General features: G+C 58.6%; 1 protein-coding gene across 1 annotated transcript in view; it reads right to left on the reverse strand.

Annotated features, from left to right (window-relative positions):
- notch3 (notch receptor 3) overlaps positions 1 to 16,455 on the reverse strand; it is a 55,599-nt gene that overhangs the window by 14,286 nt on the left and 24,858 nt on the right. The window contains exons 3-15 of the mRNA XM_088932256.1: positions 12,100 to 12,242; positions 11,192 to 11,527; positions 10,191 to 10,313; positions 9,450 to 9,683; positions 8,441 to 8,596; positions 7,738 to 7,923; positions 5,944 to 6,057; positions 4,380 to 4,493; positions 2,311 to 2,544; positions 1,812 to 1,922; positions 1,512 to 1,704; positions 422 to 567; positions 171 to 284 (exon numbers count right to left, since the gene is read on the reverse strand). Coding sequence (XP_088788382.1) covers positions 171 to 284; positions 422 to 567; positions 1,512 to 1,704; positions 1,812 to 1,922; positions 2,311 to 2,544; positions 4,380 to 4,493; positions 5,944 to 6,057; positions 7,738 to 7,923; positions 8,441 to 8,596; positions 9,450 to 9,683; positions 10,191 to 10,313; positions 11,192 to 11,527; positions 12,100 to 12,242 — 2,204 coding nt within the window. The remainder of the gene's footprint in view (positions 1 to 170; positions 285 to 421; positions 568 to 1,511; positions 1,705 to 1,811; positions 1,923 to 2,310; positions 2,545 to 4,379; positions 4,494 to 5,943; positions 6,058 to 7,737; positions 7,924 to 8,440; positions 8,597 to 9,449; positions 9,684 to 10,190; positions 10,314 to 11,191; positions 11,528 to 12,099; positions 12,243 to 16,455) is intronic.

Genomic DNA, 16,455 nt, shown 5'->3' on the forward strand with positions numbered 1-16,455 from the left:
TCCCAGCCTCCGAAGCCGGAGATGTAATCTGAGACCGGAGACTCCGGAGTCCAGCGGCTGGAGTGGGGAGCCAGTGAGGCAGTCGCCCTCTCAGAGACATGCCTCATATCCGTTTATCTCATCTCATGGATCAACCATCCAGAACGCTGGGCTCAGGGCGGGAGGCTCACCTGTGTACGGCAGCTCGCACAGGCAGGTGAACATGCCCACGCCGTCCACGCAGGTGCCCTGGTTCAGACAGGGGCTGGAGGCGCAGTCGTTGATGTTGGTCTGACACAGCGTACCTGCGGGCAAAAACCAGGACGTGGGGTCAGCCAGTGGCTCGGAAAGGCTCTCTCGCATCCCCCCAACCCCACCCGCGTCATCCTCGCCCGCCCGCCCTCCCCCTCCTCCTCCTCCTCCTCCTCCTCCTCTTCCTCACCTCGAAACCCGTCCCGGCACCTGCAGCTGAAGCCGTTGACCAGGTCGATGCAGCTGGCGCCGTTCTGGCAGGGGTTCGACTGGCACTCGTTCCGGTCCAGGTCGCAGTTCTTGCCCACCCAGCCCGGCTCGCAGTCGCACCTGTACCTGTGTGGGGGGGACACAGAGCAGGGAGAGGCGGGGTCACGGGGCAGCCGGTCTCGGGGGGACCAGCCCCGCAGCCCCACACCTCGCTGGCCTGACCCGCGGGGACACACGGAAATTGGGAACGAGACGCACTCAGGCCTACAAAGCGGGGGAGAGGGTTTCGTCTTTCTGAGAAGGAACACGTGTCCGGACCACCCGGCCAGGCTGCTGCAGCCGAGCGGGACCCCGGTGAGCTTGTGGGATTGGGGTGAACCGTGCTGGCTGGTTTGCGGTCCAGCTGAGACCTCACTTCTTGAAGGAACTGATGGCTGATTTCACAAGTTCCCACACTCGGGGGCCCCCTGCATCTAGCCAGCAGCCATGTCACCCTGCAACTCACAGCTGGCAACCCACTGAAGCTAAGCAGGTGTGAGCCTGGTCAGTACCTGGATGGGAGACCTCCAGGGGAAAAACTAAGGTTTCTGCTGGAAGAGGTGTTAGTGGGGCCAGTAGGGGGCGCTCACCCTGCGGTCCATGTGGGTCCTAATGCCCCAGTATAGTGACGGGGACACTATACCGTAAACAGGCGCCGTCCAAACTGAGGTCCTGACTCTCTGTGGTCATTAAAAATCCCAGGGCGTTTCTCGAAAAGAGTAGGGGTGTTACCCCGGCGTCCTGGCCAAATTTCCCATTGGCCCTTACCAATTATGGCCTCCTAATAATCCCCATCTATAAATTGGCTTCATTACTCTGCTCTCCTCCCCACTGATAGCTGGTGTGTGGGGAGTGTACTGGAGCACTATGGCTGCCGTCGCATCATCCAGGTGGGGCTGCACAGTGGTGGTGATGGAGGGGATCCCCATTACCTGTAAAGCGCTTGGAGTGGAGTGTCCAGAAAAGCACTATATAAGTGTAAGCAATTATTATTAATTATTATTATCTACAAGCCCCTTGGGGCTCCTTACCCGTTGACATCGTCCCGGCAAGTCCCGTGGACACAGGGGCTGCTGCTGCACTCGTCCACCTCTGAGTAACACAGCAGGTCGTGGAAGCCCTCGGGACACAGGCACCGGAAGCCGTTCTCCTCGTCCACGCACGTGCCCCCGTTGCGGCACGGGTTCGAGGCGCACTCGTCGATCTCCACGTTGCACAGCGGACCTGCAGAGGGAGGTGACCACGGAGAGAGGGAAGGGGGTGAGAGGTCTTGGGCGGCAGGGGTCGCCAGGGATGGGAGAGGACCACAGCAGACTCTTCCTTCTCCTCACCTGTGAACCCCGGCTTGCAGACGCAGTCGTAGCGGTTGATCCGGTCCACACAGATGCCGTAGTCGCAGGGGTTGCTGGCACAGTCGTCGTAATTGATCTCGCAGTTCGGGCCTGGAGAAGACAGCAGCGCGTCAGTCCCGTGGGGCGGGGCAGCAGTCCCACACTTCGCATCGCCACGAGAAACGGGGGTGCCGCGGTGAGGCGAGGGCAAAGGGGTGAGGGTGGGCAGGAAGGCAGCAGAGGGGTGAGGGCAGGCAGGCAGGCAGCAGAGGGGCAGAGGGGCAAAGGGGTGAGGGCAGGCAGGCAGGCAGCAGAGGGGTGAGGGCAGGCATGCAGGCAGCAGAGGGGCAGAGGGGCAAAGGGGTGAGGGCAGGCAGGCAGGCAGCAGAGGGGTGAGGGCAGGCAGGCAGCAGAGGGGCAGAGAGGAGAGGGCAGGCAGGCAGGCAGCAGAGGGGCAGAGAGGAGAGGGCAGGCAGGAAGGCGGGCTGTGTGCACTCACCGGACGTGCCAGGCTGGCAGTGGCACAGGTACCCGTTCACCACGTCCACACACTTGCCCCCGTGCTGGCAGGGGCTGCTGTGGCACTCGTTGACCTGGTTCTCGCAGCGGTATCCCACGTAGCCCGGCTCGCACAGGCAGGTGTAGCTGGCGATGCCGTCCACGCAGGTGCCGTGGTGGCAGGGGTCCGGCCTGCAGTCGTCCACATTGACGTCGCACAGGGTGCCCTTGAAGCCTGGGGGGTACAGGAGGCGGGGGAGTCAGTCCAGCAGCCATGCCAAAGAGTCTCTCCCAGTTCCGGCAACGCCAGCACACACAGTCCTTTCGAATCTCCCCGTTCGTCTCGCCAGCTGCCAGGAAGCGAGGGGAATCCGAACGGAAAGGGGGCTGGAGACACTTCCTGGGAGCGCGAACGCGAGGTCCCGCTCGGTTCTGGTGGCCACAGGACCGCGGGGGATCTGCGACACGGACGCTGGCCCAGATGAGCGAACAGACCCCCGGCTGAGGTAAGCGAGCGACGTCATCCTGTACATTGAAGGGGACGGCACAAAGAGGGGCTCTGCGCTGACAAAGCCGGCCTGATTAACGGTATTCATTCCTGCTGGAGCCCGTGGCGTGAGACAGGCGCTATCAAGTGAGACCCCCGCGAAACCCCCCCCACACCCCGTCAGAACCTCCTGGGGTCCCAAGTTAAGGGGGGTGGGGGGTCCTTGGTGTTAAAAGAGCAGGGCCCCCCACCCCCCATCCTCCTCGGAAGATATTCTACAAGCTGCGACCACAATGCCCGGCCTGTCCAATAGGCGAGCGAGCTGGAGGTGTCCCAGCTCTCTGAATACTAAGCAGGGCCCTGGCCACACAATACTGCTTTATCTCTGCAGCTCGAGAGCCTGCTGCCGCCGCGCTGGCTGCCCTCTCCATCAAAAAGGGGCTTCCTTTAAAAAGAAGGCACCCATTTCTCCCTGGGTGCTGCACATAGGAACTATTCCACTCCCCCCAACACCCCCCCTCTGAACGAATCTCAGCTACTACCTCCCGGCATAACAGGAAAACAGCCAGCATGGCTCTTCACAACCCCCCTCCCCCCCATCTCCCGAGGACAGGAAAGGCCGGAGAAACAAAGGGTGACTCCAGCAGGGCAGTGTCTAGCGCCGCCCTTGTGGGCAGCGGTGCTCTGGGGGTTCGGCTGCCGTTTGTCTCGAGCCCAGCAGTCGGCGGAGGGAGCTTTGCGGGGGGGAATAAAAAGACAAGTCGGGATCTGTTGGCCTGGGAGAATCTGTCGCTGTCGAGGAGCTTCCTGCAGAGGCGGCCCCTGGCCTGCAGGGGGCAGCAGAGGCCTCGCTAACGATCTCCCCGGTGAGAATTTCTGTGTGGCGCGCAGTGCTGGCACGTCTAGCCTTTTCGATTTTTTCGCAGTGCTCTTTGTGACTCCCGGCCCCTTTTTAATGATTTATTCACAAAGTGAATCACAATTTATTGTTTAATGGTTTATACACAAAATAAACTCTCTAACAACACCTCCCTGTACAAATGTCCATCATGTTAGATTCCTCCATTTACAAATGTTAATTATGTGAGATTAAAAAAAACACATCCTAATTAGATTTCCATTAGAATCCATGATGCTGAACACTACAAAAGTGGTGTGATGTTCATTCCTGTTCAATAATGCCTTGAAAAAGAAACTCTTATTGTGACTTTCCTGAAACTCTTCTCGGATCGGGCATGGAAGCAGATGTTTCCCCAGTCTGTGAGGATAAAACCACGATGAAGTGGACAAACTCATGTCTTTACAGTCCGTGTCTTTACATGTTTTGTTTTCTGGGGGAACGGGGAAGCCCGAGAGCAGTGCTGCTGGCTGCCAGATCCCCCGCCCTGCACCCCAGGCGACACCCCCGGACAGGGTGCTCGCTGAGCGGCAGCGAGCACGCCAGGGGAGCCACCCAGATGTGGCACCCGGCCTCTCCTGCTCCATCGGGCCCCATCGGCCACAGCGCGGCTCCCGGCAGCCGGAGCCCAGGCCCAACACAGCGCCCGTGGGTCCCCCCACCCCAGGCGGGGGGGCTCGCTCACCTTCGGTGCAGCGACACTCGTAGCCGTTCGGCCGGTCGATGCACTTGGCGCCGTTCTGGCACGGCGTGCTGGCGCACTCGTCGATGTCGATCTGGCACGTGGAGCCCGTGAACCCTGGGCGTGGAGCGAGAAACGAGACGCAGGCGATTAAATGAGAGGAAGGGAAAGGGATCACAGACCAGAGACGGGGGTGCTGTCCCCCTGGGGGGTGGGGGTGGTGAACAGTGGAATATTGCGATACTGAACGATATCGAATGAGCCCACATAATGGAAACCCTGCTGCCTCCGAAACCAGCACTTCCATCATTTATCGTGGAATAAGATTTGATATCACGGTGCAGACTGGAAGTACGACACACGGAACGCCTTATCTTGGGCTTCTTGGCTGCAAGGCCTATTTTTCATTCCCCTGATGCAGAAACTCAGTGACTCAGTGGCAGCGAGTACCACCCTCGGAGCAAAGGAGTTCAGTCGGTGGGAGGCGCTCTATCAATTCGAAACGGGTGTACCGACCGGCGGCAGGCTAGCGCCTGTCCTGTCCTGGTCTTCCCACTACCATCCCTGCTCCGGCAAGCTCTTAAAGAGCACGGGGGTGGCCGAGCATTACTGACGCCCGGAATATTCCGCTCCCTCCTGGCTGAAAGTGCGGACCGCCGGGAACCGGGCACGGGAGCAGCGCCGGGCAGGGACTGCCGGCGGCCGAGGGGCCTCAGCGAGCAAAGGGCGAGACAGGCGGGGTCGGAGAGGGGCTGGCTGATGTATGGAGACGGCAAGCTGATTGACAATAGATTTGTTCTCAGAATTTTTTTCCACCCGTTTTCCAAGTCGTTGTCAGCTCCCCTCTGTCCCCCCCGCCCCCTCGCCCCTCCTTCCCTGCCAAAAAAAAAAAGTCTGCAGTCTCAATAGCTGTACGCGGAGCAGGGGGCTGTGGTGTGTCTGCCCCAGATGTAAATTGGGAGCTGGAAAAGAATCTCATTAAGAGACTGCTGTTTTCTGTGGCTCCTGTGCACTGCGTGGTGGAGAGAGGCCGGTGGACTGGGAAGGGGGGGGGGGGGAGGTGGAGAGGCTGGTGAGGACACAATGGGGTCTTTGTGCAGGCAGGGAGATAGACGGCCTTGAGGCCCTGCCTGTCAGCGCTGCTCCACCAGGGACAGCCTTCAAAGGACCCCAGAGAGGGCTGCTGCACCCTGACCCCCTTCTAACCCCTGGGAAAGCGACACCGGGGCTGAGAGGGAGATGGGGGGCGGCCCAGCTCGCACTAGAGATGCCATGCACTCCTGTCCCGCCACGGGTACGAGGGCATCCGGCAGCACTCTCAGCCGCACGCAGCCCACTGCTGCCCTTCCAAGATCTTATCGTCTTCGCAAGAAGCCAGTCGCATCCAAGGCTGAACTCCCAAAACCATCAAGCAGCTCCACCTGCAGCTCCCCACTCGCCGAGAAGCTCAATCGCTAAACCTGCCTTCTGCCAGCGGGGAGGCTCGTCTGCGGCCGAGAGGAAATCGGATGGAGAGGGGCTTCAGGGGGAGCAGGACAGCGGAGTGAGAGCGGCAGGCGCTGTTTACCTGGCAGGCAGGTGCAGTTGAAGCCGTTGACCATGTCCTTGCACAGCCCGTCGTTAACGCAGGGGTTGCTCTCACACTCGTCGATGTCCACCTCGCAGTACGTCCCCGTGTAGCCTGTGTGTGTGGAGGAGGGCACAGACACATCCAGTTGGCACCCGGTGCGCTCTCTCCCCCCAACCTGTCCCCCCACCCGCCCCTGCTACTGGCGGCCTCGACGCAACACCAAGCACAAAACAGAGCAGGCTCAAACACGCAGCCTGCTGGCATTCAACACACCACACAACACCAAGCACAAAACAGAGCAGGCTCAAACACACAGCCCGCTGGCACCCAGCACACTCCACAACGCCATTCCCAAATGCCCTCACTCAAAAAGCAACACAGCACCAAGCACAAAATGGAGCTCTTTGTATGTAACTCGAAGAGCTTTGGCTCAAATCCTGTTTGGGACATAACCCAGCTTTCCTGTGGGGGGGCAGTGGTTACAGTTCTGGACACTGGCCCAGGGGGTTGTGGGTTCAGATCCTAGCTGTGCTACCCTTGAGCAAGGTTCCTCACTCAGAATTACTCCCATACGCATGCTGTACAGATGCGTGCTCCCTGTTGGTCATCACTGCGACGAGAAGCTTTGTTCAACTGCCTTAGCTGGTGACAGTAAAGGACTGTAAAATAGGAGGAGCCCCTGCTTCATGTTCAGACACTTCTTTTTCATCACAGACCTCTCCAATGCACGAGGCTAACCTCAGCATGATTCACGCAGAGACCACCAGGCAAACGAGCTGTGGCGGGCTTGCATGTAGGGGGGTGCTCATTGAGGGGGCTTCTAAGTACAGCAGAACCAGGCCAGGGGTTTGAGGAATACCCCTGACAACCCTCTGTCCCGGATCTTCACCAGAGCCTCTCGGATCAGGCCAGCTGGCACTGCACGGGCCTTGGCAGGTCCGGAACGGGGCCTGGGTTCAGAAATTCAGCACGGTGTCGAACGGCCAGGGCACAGGCTATAAAAGGGCGGTTTTCAGAGGGCAGGCGGTGTCTGCACCTTCAGCCTGGGGTGCGGTAAAAGCCGAAATTAATGATGGGAATGGACGAGCGCTCTATATGGGGCACGGTGATAAACACAGAGAGCTCCCATTGTGCTGTGCTCTATTCCCACTACTTCAAACCCCATTAGCATTCCACGCACACTGCCTCTCAATCGAGAGAGAGCAGGTCTGCAGGCCTATAGACCGCAGACACACACAGTTTCTCCCAGACCCCTCCCCCCCAGCCCAACGTATAGGGCTCTCAATGAAAGCTTTGAGTCGGGGCTCCCTGCCGACGGCACCGCAGCCATTGTCCGCAGTCCAAGAGTCCTCCCTCCCGCACCCCTGCGCTGTACCCACTCCGGCAGAACAAATGCGCTGCTTTCTAAAATGCTCCCAGAGGTGCGCAAACGAGCACCGGGCTCCGCGGATGCTCGCCGTAACGCTGCACATCTGGCGTGAGAAATGCTCTGACGTCTGCTGCAGTCACAGAGCGTGCGCGGCAGCAGGAAGAGGTGCAGATCGCACTGATAGCACTACCCCAGCTCCCCCCCTGCTCCTGGGCTGCGTCTCCGAGCGTGAAAGCTCTGGGACAGGCAGAGAGACTTGGGACTGGGCTTACTTGGTCCCAATCCACTGCCGAACCTTTCGATTGCTGAATTGCCCCGACCTGCACAGCCGGGTCCGACATCCACGCCGATCTACCCAACACGGGGTAGTGGAAACCCCGGAGCGGCTCGCGCCGCTACGGAACAGGATTCGCGCGTCTCACCTTGCATGCAGATGCAGCTGAACTCCCCGATGCGGTCCAGGCAGGTGGCGTCGTTCTGGCAGGGCATGGACAGGCACTCGTTGATGTCGATCTCGCAGCGCGGGCCGGTGTAGCCGTTCCCACACTGGCACTGGAAGGAGCCCACCGTGTTCACGCACTTGCCGAAGTGCTCGCAGGGGTTGGCGCCTGGAAGAAAACCGCGGGAAGAGCTCAGGACCCGACCCGTCCCTCCTCCGCGGCCCCAGCCCTCGGAAAACCTACGTGACGTCGCGAGCACTGGCTGCTTCTCCAAAGGCGGGGAGCTGCAGCCCCACCACTGCCTGCCGCCCAGCCCAGCCCCGAGAGAGAGCCAGCCTGCCACTGGTCACCGAGCCGAGACCCCTCATCACCCCCCCTCCCCTTGCGAGGCCTGTCCTCCGCTTCTGAGGGGGACAGTCCTGAAGAGCTGTCTGGGGTCCGACAGCAGCGTCTCGCCTTGACGGACCGGGGCTGCGATTTCCAGGCTTTCTGGACTGCGGAAGAATGTGCACCGAACCGGGTGCAGGGTTCATGACTGTGGACTCGGAACCAGAAACTCCCAGGCGAGACACTGCAGTTGGACCCCTGAGCAAAGAACCTCACCCAGATCGCTCCAGTAATATTTATACACCTGTCCAGCTATGTGACTATGAAGAAGGGGTGTGTGAAGAGGGGAAGGAGTTACCGATGGAACACTCATCCATATCCTGGTCGCAGGCCCCTCCGAAAAAGCCTGGGGGGCAGGTGCAGATGGCGCGGCCGTTCAGCGGGTTGGTGTCGCACACCGCGCCCTCGTTACAGGGGTTACTGACGCAGGCGTCGTCCAGGTGGCACAGCAGACCTGCGCAGAGGGATGGGGGGCAGCGTCAGCGCCAGCAAGAACTGAAAGAAGGATCACCTGCCCGAGCGAGACAAGACCCAGAGGGAGGGAACCCATCCTCTCGGAGGAGCGAGAGTGAGCGAAGTGAAGAGACAGGGACAATGTGGGCGGGGGACAGACAGAGGAGGAACAATCGCAGGAGAAAGGACACAGGGGAAGGCAGGCAGGCTGAATGACACTGGGACAGACAGACACAGCACCAGACAGATAGACCGACCCAGGACAGGAAGTGTGACACCGGGACAGATAGGGGTGGACAGACACTGGGACAGGGAGACAGACCCAGAGACAGACAGATTGGCAGACACTGGGAGAGGGAGACAGACCCAGAGACAGACAGTCGGGAGTGGACAGAGACACTGGGACAGGGAGACAGACCCAGAGACAGACAGTCGGGAGTGGACAGAGACACTGGGACAGGGAGACAGACCCAGAGACAGACAGACAGGAGTGGACAGACACTGGGACAGGGAGACAGACCCAGAGACAGACAGATTGGCAGACACTGGGAGAGGGAGACAGACCCAGACAGTCAGGAGTGGACAGAGACACTGGGACAGGGAGACGGACCCAGAGACAGACGGACACTAGGACAGATGGACTGACAGTCACACAGGGGGCCAGAGAGACAGATAGACACTGGGACAGGGAGACGGACCCAGAGACAGACAGACACTGGGACAGATGGACTGACAGTCAGACACTGGGCCAGACAGACGGATAGACACTGGGACAGGCAAACGGACCCAGAGACAGACAGACACAGATGGACTGACAGTCAGACACTGGGCCAGACAAGAGGTGCAGACTGTACCCGTCTTGCCCACGGGGCACTCGCAGTAGAAGGAGGCCACGCGGTCGTGACAGGTGGCGCCGTTGAAGCAGACGGCGGTGGCGCAGTCGTCGATGTTCTCGCTGCAGTCCTCGCCCGTCCAGCCATTGACGCAGACGCAGGTGTGCCCCCCGATGGTGTTGAAGCAGGTGCCCCCGTTGTGGCAGGCGTTGGGCTGCATGAGGCACTCGTTCACATCCTCCGCGCAGTACTGCCCTGCAAACACAGGCGGCACCCCGTCAGCAGGTCTGCTCCGGACCAGAACCACCAGCGGTCCAACAAAACCAGACGGCCCCGACGGGTCTCCTCTCACGCGTGACTTGTTCTGTCCTGCAAGGTTCTGGGACCATCAGCCTCCCCCTCTGCACACAACACAGCGAGGATCGCAGAAGCACCAGAAAGAACTCCTCACACCCATATGGCCAGCTTTTCAGAGTTCTGCTCCTAAAAGCCTTTTTAAAAAGTCTTACAGAGAGGGGAAGGGAGGCCAGCAGTAATTTGGAAAACCCCTCTTAGCTAGCAGAATATTTCAGGACATAGGCTTACATTTCGGCATTCGTGATCCGGGACCCTGCAGATGTTTTTTAATCCATGGTGCTTTCATGCTCGAAACCCGAGAAATACGGCTTTTTGTCAAGGCCGAGCACATCAAGAGCTCCCTGCAGGCGCGCGCTCCGAGATGGAATTGGACACAAGGTCCAGCCGGAAAGAGGTCGGGAGTACCTGTCCACTCTGGCGGGCACTGGCAGTTGTAGGTGTTGACCCCGTCCACACAGATCCCTCCGTTCATACACTTGTGGCCCGGACAGTCGTCGATGTTCACTTCGCAGTTATGCCCCTCGAACCCTGGGTCGAGGAGAGCGGGAGATGGAGGAAGAGAGAAAGCAAGGGAGAGAAGGGGAAAAATCTTAACGTCTGGCACAACGCACGCCCCAGAACAAAAAGAATAGCGGCACAATGGCGCCACGACCAGGACAGCGAATCTCCTGACGGAGAAGCCCGCAGTACTCGAGGCTAGCCTGGATCGAAGATACGCTAAGCCCTTCTTCTGCCTCAGCACGTTATTCCCCTCTTTTCACCTATCAGCCAGGGGACCCCTCATTCAGTGATCACACCCTCAGATACAGCCCTGCCAAAGACAGGAAGGAGCAGTAAAGGCTGCATCCCCAGTAACTGGACACAGGACACCCGTTTTTGAAATTCAGATTAGCGAGCCGATAGGGAAAGGACGCATCGGTTGGAAAATGTCAACAATGCACCTCTCGGGTCACGCCCTTCCCCGCGAATCTAACAGGAATCTAACAGGAAGACACTCATCTCTCCGTCGTCTGCACTGGAGCACTCTGGGCAAGCGCCAGAGTCGCTTCCTGTCCCAAACCCCTTCACTTTCAATTGCTTCCTCCCGCTGCGAGAGCCACTTCCTGTCCGGCCCTCCGGGGGATACGCAGACCCACGGGGAACTCAATTCCCGCTGTTGTGACAGCTGCCGCCCACTTCCCCTCGGGGTCGGCGCCACTGCCAGCGAGGCAGCAGGACAGTAGCGCGACCGGAGAGAGAAGGAGGTCAGTCTCCTGGGGAGTGAGCGAGCCACGGGCGGCGCGGAGCTCAGGCACGGGGATGGCGTTCCTGCATTCCGTCACGGATCCGGGAAGGAAGTACTCGACTTCCTGCACGAGCTCCCGCCTGCGCCCGCCCCCCCCCTCCCCTCCCCGCGGCTCTCGTACCAGGCAGGCAGGCGCACTCGTAGGCCAGTTCGCTGGTCTGCCGGCAGGTGCCGCCGTTCAGGCACTGCGAGGGGGCGCAGGGCACGGAGGGCACCTCGCAGGCGCGCCCGCTGAAGCCCGGCGGGCACTGGCAGCGGTAGGAGCCCGGGGTGTTGGCGCACACCCCGCCGTTCAGGCACACCCCGGGCTTGCGGCACTCGTCGATGTCGCTGCGGCAGTTCTTGCCCTGGTAGCCCGGCGGGCAGGAGCAGTTGTAGCGGTTGTTCCAGTTGGTGCAGCGGGCGCCGTTGGCGCAGGGGTTGGTGGCACAGGCGTCGATCAGGGAGCAGTGCTGGCCTGGAGGGCAAGAGGACAGGGTTAGGGGGACTCCGAAACACGGACTCACGCTTCACCTACTGAGCTGCTTGGTTTCCGTTTGAGGGGATTCTTTACAGAGGCCACAGCCTGCCAGCGCGTCTTCACTGTGCAGAAAGAGCTCAAATAAATCAGAGTACATCTTCCTCGATTTTAAGGTATATAGTTTTGTTTAAAAGTTATATAATTGTAAAACACAAGGGAACAAACAGGAACAGACCTTTTTTGCTTGTGATGTATAGTCTAAAGTGGACTGGAAAAGTAAGGCTGAGGAATGGTGATTCTATGTCAAATGGTTTTGGTTAGTTCTCTAAAATAACAAAAAAGAAAGAAATCCGAGATCACGTTTTTTTCCAGAAACCAAGGTCTCGAGTTTTGAGATAAATCTTGAGCTGCCAGTCACAATCTAAGGGTGCCGGTCTAACAGGAGAAGGAAGAACAAGCTCGATCTTCTGAAGCTCAAGCACGTTTCAGCTGGGCTTGATCAGGGCCCGCTGGCCTCAGAGGGAGCTCCTGTCCCGGGCTCGGGGCCCGGGCGGGCGGGGCGCCGTTACCTCGAAATCCTCGCTGGCAGACGCACGTGTACTGCGCCGCCGTCTCCGACACCCAGCTCTTGCACGTGCCTCCGTTCACGCATGGCGACCGGTGACAGGGGTCCTGGAACTGGCACAGCTCCCCGATGAAGCCGGGGCGACACCTGCGCACACGAGAGGGGAGGAGGAGGGCGTGAGTGTGGCGGGAGCACGGACAGAGCGGACGTCAGGGTCACACACTTCCTGGGTTGGTCTGGTGTCTCTGGTTTCTGTTCCACTGCCAGCCTCAGCTGCATAGTTGGTCCCTTTATTTCATTAACACGTACAAGGAATCTGATCTGGTGTTTGTGATGCACAAACACAGATGGAAACAATCAATAATATCATGTCCACTTCACACCAAGAGCACGCACAGGTCCACAGTTACATCCACAATCAGCTGCACGGTCACAAGCAGGCTAACCAGGCTCTGAGGAGATGTACAGGTATGTGATCTTTCCATGAAAGGAGTGGGGTGATTTATCAGCTGTGAAAGAACGCAAGATAAATCCGATCTCTAGCTTGTAGACAGCTGAGGATGCGTTCAGCAGCAGTCTCTCGAGCCCATGGGAGCTGCTGGCAGGGCACTGACTGATCACAGACACCCTGTGCCAGGGCCACTGTGGGTCACCAGCTTCCTCTGATCCTCCACCCTGCCCACCCCAGCCCACGCCGGCTCGTCGGAATGCCGTTTCTCAAACCCCTGCGGACACACGCCAGGTGACTCGTCTTCGTCAGGCTCGGGTCAGGCCCCAGCCGCCTTCCTCGGACCCTCCTCTCCCTCTCGGAGTGGCGAGTCCACTATCAGCCCCTCTCTGCACTGCACCTTGCTTTGCAACGCTCGCCTAGGCCCCGACGTGCTTTCAGGACATGGGGTTTTGGAAATAAGGTCGCGAATCTGAGAGGAGGCCATCTGACCCACCCGGCTTGTCTGGTGGTTGGTGAGTAACCAATTGATCTAAGGATCCCATCCAGCCGCTTCTTTGAAAACAAACAGGGTATTGATTGGGCAAATCGGTCCCCCCTCCTACAACCCTTTGTATAAAGAGGTGCCACCTCTGATACATTTTCCTGTAGTCCCCACCTGCATCCTCAGGTCTGCATTGCACTGTCGACTTGGAAATCCACAGAGCTGACGCTGGCTGATGTTTACTGTTCTTCAAACATTACTTCTGTTGCTCAGCAAGCACTCGTGTACATGAACGTGGAACTGAGTATAGCCTAAGGATTTGGGGATTAATGACTATCATGTTCTGTCTGAGCCAGACAGATGGAAAACACACACATCCAGATGCATTTTACAGCACTGGGTCACGTGTGTGTGTATGTGTGTGTTCTCCTAGTTCGCCAGTTAAGTTAAATTGTACGAGACACAAATAGCTGGAGGTATTTTTTCTTCTTCTGAATTATGACATTTATTTATACTCTAATGTTGATTTTCTCATTTTAGTCAATTCTTATCAGGCTCATACTGAAGCCTATTAATCCATCAATCGTCAGGACAGACTGCAGTCGCAGTGTTTTTCCAGGGCTGACTCCGGAGAGGAAGAGTTTCCAAGCTTACGTTTCGGAGGTCTGCGTGATTTACGAGGAGGGTCCGGGAGCCAGGCCTGGTGCTGTTTTCTTAAGTGTCTGGAGCCGCAGCAGGACTGGGCCTGTGCAGACGCTCTGGTCGGGCCCAGGAACGGGCTGGGGGTTTGGCTGTGTTACCAGACCGCCGGCTTCGCTTGGGGAAGTGGGTCTGCGGCGCCTTTACTGCAGATCTTGGCACCTTATAAACGAGCTGAGGGCAAACAGACTTAACCCTCGCATGCCACCCTGACCTCTGACATACAGCCCTGCATTGGGAAGGGAGCAGGGTTAATTACCTGTGGCTTCAGTGAACATTTAGCATGGACTCCCTCCATTCCACCCCATCTTACTGCCCTGAAACACACTGACTGGACTGGAGACACTGCTGTCCCTCTCCTCTCACACTCCCCCTGAATTCACACACTGACACACACCTGACTGGACTGGAGACACTGCTGTCCCTCTCCTCTCACACTCCCCCTGAATTCACACACTGACACACACCTGACTGGACTGGAGACACTGCTGTCCCTCTCCTCTCACACTCTCCCTGAATTCACACACTGACACACACCTGACTGGACTGGAGACACTGCTGGAGACATTGCTGTCCCTCTCCTCTCACACTCCTCCTGAATTCACACACTGACACACACCTGACTGGACTGGAGACACTGCTGTCCCTCTCCTCTCACACTCCCCCTGAATTCACACACTGACACACACCTGACTGGACTGGAGACACTGCTGTCCCTCTCCTCTCACACTCCCCCTGAATTCACACACTGACACACACCTGACTGGACTGGAGACACTGCTAGAGACACTGCTGTCCCTCTCCTCTCACACTCCCCCTGAATTCACACACTGACACACACCTGACTGGACTGGAGACACTGCTAGAGACACTGCTGTCCCTCTCCTCTCACACTCCCCCTGAATTCACACACTGACACACACCTGACTGGACTGGAGACACTGCTGTCCCTCTCCTCTCACACTCCCCCTGAATTCACACACTGACACACACCTGACTGGACTGGAGACACTGCTAGAGACACTGCTGTCCCTCTCCTCTCACACTCCTCCTGAACTGACACACTGACACACACCTGACTGGACTGGAGACACTGCTAGAGATCCTGCTGTCCCTCTCCTCTCATACTCCCCCTGAATTCCCACACTGACACACACCTGACTGGACTGGAGACACTGCTGGAGACATTGCTGTCCCTCTCCTCTCACACTCCCCCTGAACTGACACACTGACACACACCTGACTAGACTGGAGACACTGCTAGAGACACTGCTGTCCCTCTCCTCTTACACTCCTCCTGAATTCATACACTGACACACACCTGACTGGACTGGAGACACTGCTAGAGACACTGCTGTCCCTCTCCTCTCACACTCCTCCTGAATTGACACACTGACACACGCCTGACTGGACTGGAGACACTGCTAGAGATCCTGCTGTCCCTCTCCTCTCATACTCCCCCTGAATTCACACACTGACACACACCTGACTGGACTGGAGACACTGCTGTCCCTCTCCTCTCACACTCCCCCTGAATTCACACACTGACACACACCTGACTGGACTGGAGACAGTGCTAGAGACACTGCTGTCCCTCTCCTCTCACACTCCCCCTGAATTCACACACTGACACACACCTGACTGGACTGGAGACACTGCTAGAGACACTGCTGTCCCTCTCCTCTCACACTCCCCCTGAATTCACACACTGACACACACCTGACTGGACTGGAGACACTGCTGTCCCTCTCCTCTCACACTCCCCCTGAATTCACACACTGACACACACCTGACTGGACTGGAGACACTGCTAGAGACACTGCTGTCCCTCTCCTCTCACACTCCCCCTGAATTCACACACTGACACACACCTGACTGGACTGGAGACACTGCTGTCCCTCTCCTCTCACACTCCTCCTGAATTCACACACTGACACACACCTGACTGGACTGGAGACACTGCTGTCACACTCGGCCCTGAGTGTATAAAAGAGTAACCGTACTCTCACCATCACGCCCCCTTACGTTAAGCGCCCGACACCACGGCCTCTGCCACCTCCCTCTCCCCACGCTCTGACCCTCAGCAGACGGCCCAGGACAGCGCAGAGCCACCAGCACAAGCCCCCGGCAGAGGGAAGGTCCGGAGCTGTGCCCCTGCGAAGCTGGTCTGAAGGGAGAGAGGGGGAGGGGTCGGAGCTGCTCTTCCCACACTGTCAGCCGCCCGTCACGGCCTCACTCTGCAAACATTCCCACAGCTGGAGCCCCTCACTCGCACCGAGCCGGCTGCTGCATCTCGCTCCCTGCCTTCTCTCTGCATGAGAAAGCTGTCGCGCTTTCCCCTCTTCCTCCACACACACACACACACACACCCCACCGCCCACTACCGTGCACTGGGAGCGGACGGCAGCGCGGCGGGCAGCAGGACTTCGGGAGTTCTAGCGTTCCTGCATTGTGTTCTAGCATGCCGAGCTCCAGAATCTCCGTCCCTCGGCCTCATTTGCGGCCTCGTCCTGGCGCGGCTCGCCGGAGTCCGCGGGTGCCGGCTCGTTCGTTTCCGAGAGCGCCCGGGCCCGACAGGATCAACGGAGACATTGTTCTCCAGGTAGACCGTGCGGAATCGATTCCCCGCCCTCGCCAGGATCAGGTATTTGCCTTACATACTCCTGCTGCCAGAGCCGTGGGCAGGCAGATGTGCTTCAGATCTGCCGCTGGGCGGATCGAGCTGGACC

This window comes from Atractosteus spatula, chromosome 14 (genome assembly GCF_055471065.1).
Source record: "Atractosteus spatula isolate fAtrSpa1 chromosome 14, fAtrSpa1.hap1, whole genome shotgun sequence".
Taxonomy (NCBI): Eukaryota; Metazoa; Chordata; class Actinopteri; order Semionotiformes; family Lepisosteidae; genus Atractosteus; species Atractosteus spatula.